Consider the following 10,475-nt stretch of genomic DNA (forward strand, 5'->3'; position numbering starts at 1 on the left):
TGTTGGCTCCTGCGTAAGATGGAAGCTAAGTTACGGGCGCTAATCTGTAAACCAAGCCCTGCTTAGCATCGTCAATCCTCGTCCGTCAACCTCATCCATCCTCGACCACGCAGCACTTCTTCTTGTCATACATCCGTTTCGCTATTGGATCCCAGATTTGATTTAGGCGCCCGTATTGCACGTATCATAAGGACTCCGATTTTGAGCTGGACCGTGCCGTTATGGCTGACCCGTTTTACGAACTCCTGGCGCCCTACTTTGATTCCGTCGACACTCGCTCGCGCCCACCCCCTCCAACTTCAGATTCGGTCACGTCCAAGTACCTCAACTACCTATCGACACTTTCGCTATCCTCACTGACGTCAACAGAGCCCCGGTCTCTTTCACAATCCTCTCACTCCGCCCTAGTTTCGCTGCAGGCTCTCTCGAATCGGTCTCATAAATCATTCGTCACAGCGGCAGATCACCTCTCCTCTCTCCGCTTTTCAATACCACAAATTGCTACAGAGGTGCGGCGGCTTCAACATGGGATTCCAAAACTGGATGAAGAGGCTGTGCATTTCTCCTCCATCTACAACAAAAGCGTGGAAAACCCGATGTTAGATGGCAGGAAGAAGGCAATGCAGCTGCTGAGGAATGTGGACCGACTGTCCGATATATTAGAGCTGCCCACCCTCCTTTCTACAGCGGTGTCTTCCTCATCCGCTAATGTTGGAACTACTGGGGCATCGAACATGAATTATTCTTCTGCCTTGGACCTGTTTGCGCACATAAAACGATTACAGACTCTCTACCCTGATTCTTCGCTAGTTAAAGATATCACTCGACAAGCGGAAGAGGTAATGAAGGACATGACAAGCAATCTTATTGCCGCGCTTCGAGTCCAAAATATAAGGCTTGCTGCAGCCATGCGAACTGTTGGTTGGCTCAGGCGTGTCGCCCCGGAGTTAGAGGATACTAGTTATAGAGAAACGCCTGCAATGAATAGTGAGGGAGCATTTGGAGCACTATTTTTAGTTTGTCGGCTGGCAAATTTAATATCAATGCTTGAAGCTCTTGATCCGCTGAGAGAACTTGCAGACCAAGAAACACAGAGAAGGCTACAAGGCAATGGGAAACAAATAAGCTCATCCACTACCAGCAATGCTTGGCCCGCGGGTCAGCAAACGGAAAGATTTTTGAAAAGATATATTGAAATCTACCGAGAACAAAGCTTTGCAATAGTTTCCATGTACAAAAACATATTCGCGCCTACACCGTCGGAATCTACCCTGGTATCCACAAGCGTGCCCGGTTTAGATCTGCGGGATCTGAGCCTCCAGACTAAGCAGGGAACAAATTTGCGGAAAACCCCGGACCTTTTACCATGTTTACCTCCCGCACTGGCGACGTTTCCGATGCATCTAGCACAGCTCTTGACAGAGACGTTGAAGGCGTACCTTCCAAATGTCAAGGACAAGAGCTCACGAGAAAGCTTGCTTACTCAAGTGCTGTATTGTGCTGGCAGCTTGGGCCGGCTGGGGGGAAATTTTAGTATGATACTGTCATTCCTCACTGAAGGGGATGGTGATATGGAGGATGAGGATGTGATCGTTCCTGAATGGGAAGAAGTTATGAAGAAGCACCGTATATTGTCAGAACGGCTGGATCAGCTAACATCCAGCGGGGCTGATAATGAGCCGAAAATAATCTCTCGGGTGGCATCGCCCTCAACCTAGATAGATTGAGGTTATTTATACTTCTCCGTTTAACCGGGAACATACATTCCCCCAGGCTTATGGCTTGTACGAAACTAGATATGAAAAAAAAAATAGATATAAAATAATATAAATAATAAACAATGAAAAATGAAAGATGAAAGATGAAAATGATAAATGGAATGATAAATGTGAAAGAATGGGAGAATGGAACACTGTGGAATCAGGCCATGGAATCTTGTTCCAGGTTTAGTGGGAAGCAACTTGCTTTGTCATCCCCGCCTGAAGGTTGATTTGTCCAGTTTGTCGACGCCAGCGATTGCTTCTCACCATTCAGCTGCTGCGTTTTTCTCCCTTCTCATTTTGCACTCTCTTTGTTCCGTTCTCATAAACCGCCCCTCTCCTTGTCGCTGGATGATTAAATGTAGACCCTCTGCCTTCCTTCAACCTCTCTCTACCACTGTCCTGCGGTTCGCTCAGGCTGTCTTTGTTTCAATCGCAGATCCGCCCTAGCTAGTGCCTGCATTGCCAGGCCTGCCTTTCCGCTGACCATATCTTGTTACCTTTATGCAGCCTTATATATTCCCTGACTCGTTCGTCACCATCTATTTATTCTTCATATAAACCCGATGGCCACGGCAGTAGCTCACGCTACCTCCCAACTCAATGGTGGTTTGATTGACCCCACCAAGCAAGCAGAATATCCTATTCTCCTGGGCAGCAAATTGGCTGGGAAAGGACAAAATAGTACAGATAAATTTATTGGCATTACTTATAACCATAAAACCAAGTCAGCTTCTCGACATCAAAGGGCGACAATCACTGCGACGGGCTCCACCCAGCATCAATACAAGCTCACACTTCGGGACAAATCCCATAGCGCAGAATATAAAAATCTTGTTTACACATACCATGGCAGTGTTGATCCTACCTCCTTAGTGTCCGAATCAGAGACCAGCAACTTGGTTCTAGTGTTTGACCCAGAGCAAAAAGTGTTCGTTCTCGAGCCGGTGTCGACCAGATTGAACTTCAACCTTCGATCCGCGCCAGGGAAATCAACTCAACAAGTTATAGAACAATACCCGCAGCTTAATGTCCTCTCCGGAGAAGATCAAATATCTTGTGATGACCAACTTCAGGAAAGGAACGGTGAGGATGACGCGGAAGGCGCTGCGGATGAGAGCAACCCGTATGATTTCCGCCACTTTCTTCCAAAGCCCAAAGCTGAAATCGAGGGACCTGATGTCGCTACGTCTGATGCTCTTCCGAACCTTACAAATTCATATTTAGCACCACCACCTGTCGCCAGCGCGAGGTCGAGGCCAAAGCCGATAGCTAAAGCCAAAGCTCAGGCAAATCCGCTTCGACAACAGAAACGACAACCAAAAGTGGCTGCTGCGGACAGCGGCCCGACGATATCTCAACCTAAATCTGCAACCCGCGTTGATGAAGTGGATATCGGCCTCGATTCGTCGTCCTCAGACAGAGAAGGAACTGCTAAGCTTGAAGTAGACGAAGATAAGCCATCACAGCCGGCGGCATCTCCTGGGGCAAATATAATTGTTGATGGAGACTTAATTATTGATATGGGTTCTCCGCCTCCCGCTCGCCCAGCCTTCAAAATAAATCCTCGACATTTCTCCTCAAATAATACCTCTGCCAATGAGGCAGACTACGATAGTGATGATGAGGGGGAGATGGAAGACCTGAGATTACCATCACCTTCAACCACTATGATCCAAGCACGGAAGGGTGATGAAGAGGATGAGAATGAGGATGAGGACGAGGAAGAGCAGGAGGAAGAGCAGGAGGAAGAGGAGGAGGAAGAGGACGAGGAAGAAGACGAGGAAGAAGACGAGGATCAGGAGGAACCAGAAGGAAAGGGAGAAAATACGGGACAGGATGAAGTGATAGACGATGATGATTTGGCTGCTGAGATGGAAGCGGCTTTTGAGGAGAGTGCAAGAGAGGAAGAGCAGGAGAGGGCCCAAAGGCTATTGCAACAGCAGCAGCAGCAGCAACGGATGCAGCAGCAAATCATGAGCGATGATGAAAGCGAAGTAAGTGAGGAAGAGTAAACACAATGTGAAACTTTCCTTCCTCAGTTTGTTCAGAAATACGGAGCTACAGTGTTTGAATATGGCGTAAGGGTTATTTCCTGTTTCGGTATATGATTGTATGATATCAAACCGTAGTTAGCCAGTTAGTTAGTACTAGTTATTCTGTTAAATAAGAATCCCGTTAACCAACGCCCCTGAGTCCCCTGCAAGGGTACTCCGGAACAACAATGATCCGAAACGGCCGCAAGTTTCGAGCTTCATCAAAGTCCAACCCTTGGGTACTCCATACGCCTCTCACCACTTCTGATGCAGCCCACGGAGCTATATAACACCAGATCGAAAACCACGCCATCCGATTGAGTATGCCTGCGTTTAGGAAATATCACCCATGACTTATTCGTCCATGTCCTCACATGAGGACCCCCGGTGATTGAGAGTGAATGCACATCAGAAGATCTTTCCCACGGGCCGCAGACAACGCTAGCTGTTGGGTAGTGAGCTATCCGTACCGTGCGCGATATTATTATACCACTATATCTTTCCGCTTCGTCTCAGCTGAACTCTTGTTTGATCGATCAAACATGCCAGCTACTACGTCTTCCTCGACTCGCGAACCCGCTCACTCAGTCCTAATGCCCTCCAACCCTGTCCTTGTCGCGGCTCAATCGCAATGGATATTCACGGACGCGGAGCTTTATCGGACGCCATCTATCCTCGATGGGATGACGATTGAAGCTGAACACACAAGCCGTAGCAAGGGGGTGAACTTTATCACCCAAGTCGGAATCCTTTTGAAGCTTCCACAACTCACTCTCTGCACCGCGAGTGTCTACCTCCATCGGTTTTTCATGCGATATAGTATGAAAGACCTTCCGCAGCGCCCAGGGATGCATCCCTACTCGGTCGCCGCGACTGCCCTATTTCTCGCTACCAAAGTCGAGGAGAACTGCCGCAAGATGAAGGAGCTAATCGTCGCTTGTTGTCGCATCGCACAGAAGAAACCAAGCATGATCGTGGATGAGCAGTCGAAAGAATTTTGGAGATGGCGCGATACCATTTTACACAATGAAGATCTGTTGCTCGAAGCCTTGTGCTTCGATCTTCAGCTTGAGCAGCCCTACCGCCTATTGTACGACTTTCTTTGCTACTTTAAGGTGCAAGAGAATAAACGGCTTAGAAATTCGGCCTGGGCTTTCCTCAATGATTCTACATATACGGTACTATGTGTACAGTTCCCGGCACGCACTATAGCCGCAGCTGCACTCTATGCAGCAGCAAGGCACTGTGAAGTTGCGTTTGAAGACGACTCCCTAAATAGGCCTTGGTGGAGACAATTGGACGTTGATCTCCACGAGATGAGAAGGGCATGTAATCGCATGGCCGATATTTATGAATTTGTGTCTGTTCCCGTGCCCGGGCAGCAATATGTGCACCTGTCGACCCGTGACGACGAACCGACCGACATGACGAGAACGTCCCACCACCCGAAGAGCGAGGGCAGTGTAGACGATAGCGCCAACAACAGTATGTCTCCTGGTGAGATTAATGGGCGCAAACGTGAAAGAGACAGCCATTCCGGATCATTTAGCCAACATCCAATAAGCATTCCCCCAAACGGAGCAACATCGGGGGAGCCAGACCCTCAGCCTTCTCCCAAGCGCCAGCGTCGTGAAGGAAGCGAAGGCGATACCGAAACATCCTCATTCAGCCAACCACAACAACCACCGTCATCACAAATCTCGTTAACTGAAGCAACTGCAAACATGAACGTAGCCTCAAACTCATCGTCACAAACCGCCATCAGCATTCCATCCAGTCAGAGGCAACCAGAGATGAACGGCCATGGCCATCCTAGGAATGTCTCTCCTTCCAAAAGTAGAATCCCACAAGCGGCACGCATCCCTCTGAATCAACCACGGCAAGAGCATCCACTTCCTCCACCACCCCCAGTTACCGTGCCTCCCCTTCCCCATCAACAACCCCAGCCCCCTCGCCGTGGAAGCTATAGCAACAACCCACAACCGCCAAATAGACAGCCGCCGACAAGAGGTCCACCTCCAGCGACGGTATCATCAATGTTTCACCTGCCACCGCCACCAGCAGATCCCTCAAATGTTGACAAATTACAGCAACGTATCGATGCTATTATCCAGCAAGGCATGCCACCGGAAAATGACAGGTCCCACGAACCTAGGGGAAATTATTACTATCATCCATCATCAAGTGAAAGGGATCGGGATCGGGATAGGCATAGAGAAAGAGATAGGTACAGGGATAACGATCGGGATAAGGACATGGCAAGAGAAAGGGCACGCGACCATGACCACGACCACGGAACCGACCATCACGGTCGTTCCAGGAGACACCCGTCAGAGACGTCGGGTCCCGGAGCAATGTCCACATCACTTCCCCCACTACCGCCTCAACAGTCAGTGGCCCCACCAGTTCCCTCTTCTGAACCGCGCCACGACCTCGAGCAAGATCAGCAAAGAAAACGCGATGTTGTAGGAACGAACACCGCATCGCTGCAGGACCACGATACCAAAACCAATGATGCTGACGATGACGGCGGGAGCGAGGAAGGGGAGCTTTGAAAAAAGAAAAAAAAAAATAAAAAATAAAAAATAACGGCTGTTCGTTCCTATGCCATCACCAATCGCCCTCAAGCCTCGACAGATGGCGGGGTGGTAGTTGCGCGGAGGACGTGGATGGTGACTAGGCTATTATTGGCCCTGCCCCCCCCTTTAATTTGATGACCCCCCCCTCTTTTTTTTGGTTTTTTTTTTTTTTTTTTTTTTTTTTTTTTTTTTTTTTTTTTTTTTTGGGCCAGATCTCATTCCCGTTGTTACATGTACCTGTGATATATATATATATATATATGTATGTATGCATCAAAAATAAGAGATATATCAAGCCCGCAGAAGAGAAAAAAAAAATGGGGCAAGATTTATTCCCAGCTTGCGCATATCACATATATATATATATATATATATATATATCTATACAATAGGTAAAACCGGAGACGAAGTAGGAGAGAAGAATATCCCTCTCCTCCCTCGTGGGCTAAAAGCGCTCCCCTGAAAGCAGAAGACTGCATTTGCATTGTATAGTACTAAAGGGGGAAGGAAAAGAAAAACTTCCTTTGTTGGAGCCACACAACCCCGGATCTCCGGACAGAGGTGGGATGGGGTTTTCATGTGACAGACTGACCACCATCTATCTCTCTATCTACACCTATAGATAGGGGAAACCTCACAAGGCCCAGGATCTGTCTGGGATAAATAAAATAAGCCAAGGGCCAAGGGCCAAGAAAAAAGAAAAAAGAAAAAAGACAAAAGAAAAAAGAGATGGATAACTAACTAAATCAAATAATCAATCAATTGACATGGGAAAAAAGGTAGTTATTTAAAATAATCAGAGAAAAAGAAAAAGAGAGGGAACTGGAGCGGAATCTATCTAACCAAGAGAAATCAAAAGAAGGGCATCGTATTTTTTTTTTTCTACTTTTATATATTCTCTGTGAGAATCAGTCGATGATATATATATATATATATATGTATGTATACCCCCATAAACCTTTATACGCATACATATTAAACTAACTAACTACCTGCATTTTCGTTGTTTTGTTTCCGGACAATTTCTGTTTTTGCGCCGCCAGCAAAGAATTTTTTTTTTTTTTTAAAGAAAACAAAAAAAAATTAAAACTAGTAAAACAGTAACAGTAACAGTAATAGTAATAGTAATAAGAATAGTAATAAGACCAACGAACGAACGGGTCCAGAACAACCAAACCGTACGCAATGAATAATACATTAACATCCATATGGCAGAGTAAAAACAGCCCCCGCCGAAAAAAATAGGAGAAGAGAACATGACAAGAGAAGAAGAAGAGGAGGGAGAATGTAGGAGAAAGCAAGGAAGTACAGATAGGAAGAATTTCAACAAGAGACCATCCATCCCATATTGGAACACATTTTACATTTTTGCCCACGAAAACTCGGATTTAGTATGGGGGGAAAAGAAAAATAAAACAAAAAAACCTCCGAAAAGACTGGGAGATCACTGCAAAATGTCCCCCTGACTATCAAGGATTAAAACCCCCAAGCAAAGAAGTGACATCAGGAGGAGGAATTAAAGTTAATATGTACAGGAAAGGGGAAAAGATTAAACGCATATGATGTCGCCCGTTTGAGGGGGACTAATATTCTCGGGGAGGGTGGAGGGTTGATAAAAATGAATCATGTAGGTAAGTATGGCGAAGAGAAAAAAAACGTAAATAGTTCGACACAAATATAATCAGACGTTCGCAAACATTGCATCGAGTTCGTCGACTTCGACGGTTTCCGGGCTGGGCAGGTCGGTCCACGACTCCAACTCCAGCCCCAGGCCCAGGGCCACTCCGGCTGCGGCTGCGGCTCCGGCTCCGGCTCCCATCTCGGTATCCAGATCCATGGTCGGCTTGATCAGTTCGAGGGTGTGGCCGAACGTCAAGGCCGATTTGTCGAGAATGGTATTGGCAGCCGTAGGATCCACTGTGTCGAACGATTTGCTGATATCACCATCATCCATTCTTCTTGTGTCCGCCTCCATGGCAGAGTTCGTTTCCGCCACATCAACTACGGTAATAGGTCTTTTGACGCCCTTGACAAGCCCGGTTGCAGCTCCGGATATACCAGTGGAGGAGATTCCACGCCCAATAGTTGCTGTGACATCGTTCCCCCCATTGAGCGCCCCAGAAGAAATACCTCCAGTCGCCACAGCTTTGCTGGTGTCCATGGGTAGATCAGCCTCAGTCTCGGAATGTGAGGTGGCACTGGAAGCCGACGATAGCGTGGATAGTTCTGAGGAAACGGACGGGGACGGAGATGCGCCAAACAGTGTGGTAGCTGCAGAGGCGTCATCCAGGTGTTGGTCCTGGCTAGGATTCTGGAGCATGTGGGAAGTAAAGAAGTCGGCATAATCAGTCTCTTGATGATTGGATCCATTATGCGACGTGGAAGCCTCTTCCATCTCAACATCGCCACTGGGCCCCGACGCCTTTTGTCCATCCGCTGCATGGTGCTGAGGTCTGTCATCCTTCTCCAGATCCTGTCGTCTTCTCGCGGCTACCTCCTCCGAAGAAGTTCGCTCGCGGACAGAGCTGGCTGTCTGGGTAAACTCCTTCTCATCCCCTTCCAGCGGTGGAGATGTCGACCGGTGGTTGTATGACAGACGATGGTGGTGATGAAGATTGGACAGATTACCCCGGACGCCATAATTCCGGGCCGACGCGTGGGGCCCGCCAGGCGCTGAATGTTCATCCTCATCGTCAAACTCCGGTGCTGACAAGTCAACCTCGGGACTTGGGCTTAGTCGAGCGCGCTCACGGGCTAGATCTTCGTCCGCATCGTCAGGGTCGATGCTTGGGTCCGATATGCTCGCGGTAATTCTTTTCGATTCCGTCGTCGGAGTCAGCATACCATCAGCCGTATCCGGAAGCTCCTGGGGCGGCGATGTCGCAAGATAAAAGAACACTTTGCGCGGATGAACTGAGATCAACTTCTTGACGATTGGGCACGGGGCAAGCGCCGTCCAGGGGCGTTTCAAGTAGAGACTCAACCGCGACGACAATAAGGCAGCAGCATTCGCCGAGCTAACACGAAAATAATGAGAAAATATAATAGTCAGCAACACTATTCTTTGTGTTGTGGATAGAAAGAAGGGGAACGGTCTTGTCAGGGCTCTACGGCAGGTAGACGGGCAAGCAGAGAGGGCAGGGGGCAAGGGGGTACTTTACTACTCACTTGGCAACGGTCTCATTCGTGTTTGACAGGACAGTAGCCAGTTCCTTGATCAGATGCGGCCTGTTCCCGGTCTTCTCCAGTTGCTCAATCACCGCAACTACGACATCGTCATTGATGCCATCCGTGTCGATTCTGGTAGCGAGGCCCGTATCCGGGGCTGGGGACGGCGGTGGCGTGTGCTCATAGGTACCACCAGCACCTCCCCTGTGGCTGTTTGGGCTGGGGCCATGGAGAAGATCCCCTGCCCTGTGTGAATTTGATTCTTGAGACTCGGGCGAAACGGACGCGGGCGACTGGGACGGCGAGTCATGCGACCGCTTGACCTTCTTTGACGGCGGTTGCTGTGTGTCCGATGGGGAGGGAATTTTCGGAGCAGTGGGCGTGCGGTGGGAGCGCGACGCAGAGGGCAAGTGAATACCCAGCGACGGGAGGGAGAGCGACTTCCGGCGGGTGTTATAAGGCATCGTTTCAAAGGGAACGACAGAACAGAATAGAGCATGAAAGAAGAGGAGGAGAAGAGGGAGCGGGAGAGGGAGATCCAGAGGAAAAAGGGAGAGATGGCTTGTTTTCGAAGTCAGCGTTGAGCGCAAGGGGAAAAAAAAAAAACAAAACAAAACAAAAAAAAGCAAAAAACACACAGTTAGTGAGTTAGTGAGTTTTAGTGAGTTAACGGGGAACCGGACCAGGGAGGGAAGGGAAACCAGGAGCGCAGGCCTGGCGGAGGATGGGATAGGAGGAGAGGAGGAGAGATAGGGATTGCTAGGGAGGATTGGCTGGCTGTGGCGCTGGAGTGGGTTTCAGCTAGCGGGCTAGCACGGAGCCGCTTTGGTTGGGTTTGGTTGGTATTGTTTTTTTTTTTTATTTTTTTTTTTTTTTAATTTTTTGTGAAGGGTCGAGCGAAGCAACGACGCATTATTATGGCTATTAGTGGG

At 48.5% G+C, this 10,475-nt stretch overlaps 3 protein-coding genes across 3 annotated transcripts; 2 read left to right on the forward strand and 1 right to left on the reverse strand.

Annotated features, from left to right (window-relative positions):
* Positions 1-221: 221 nt before the first annotated feature.
* On the forward strand, positions 222-1,718 carry HCAG_00077 (conserved hypothetical protein; the record flags this gene model as incomplete). The annotated part of the gene is made up of 1 exon (XM_001542981.1): positions 222-1,718. The coding sequence occupies one exon, from the start codon at positions 222-224 to the stop codon at positions 1,716-1,718; it is 1,497 nt and encodes a 498-aa protein (XP_001543031.1).
* A 608-nt stretch (positions 1,719-2,326) lies between these two features.
* Positions 2,327-6,351, forward strand: HCAG_00078 (predicted protein; the record flags this gene model as incomplete). The annotated part of the gene is made up of 3 exons (XM_001542982.1): positions 2,327-3,757; positions 4,093-4,117; positions 4,346-6,351. 3 exons carry the CDS (start codon positions 2,327-2,329, stop codon positions 6,349-6,351), a joined length of 3,462 nt encoding a protein of 1,153 aa, XP_001543032.1.
* A 1,705-nt stretch (positions 6,352-8,056) lies between these two features.
* On the reverse strand, positions 8,057-10,007 carry HCAG_00079 (predicted protein; the record flags this gene model as incomplete). Its single annotated transcript, XM_001542983.1, has 2 exons — positions 8,057-9,392; positions 9,544-10,007. 2 exons carry the CDS (start codon positions 10,005-10,007, stop codon positions 8,057-8,059), a joined length of 1,800 nt encoding a protein of 599 aa, XP_001543033.1.
* Between the last annotated feature and the right edge of the window lie 468 nt (positions 10,008-10,475).

Source organism: Histoplasma capsulatum, genomic scaffold (genome assembly GCF_000149585.1).
Source record: "Histoplasma capsulatum NAm1 scaffold_1 genomic scaffold, whole genome shotgun sequence".
Classification (NCBI taxonomy): Eukaryota; Fungi; Ascomycota; class Eurotiomycetes; order Onygenales; family Ajellomycetaceae; genus Histoplasma; species Histoplasma mississippiense.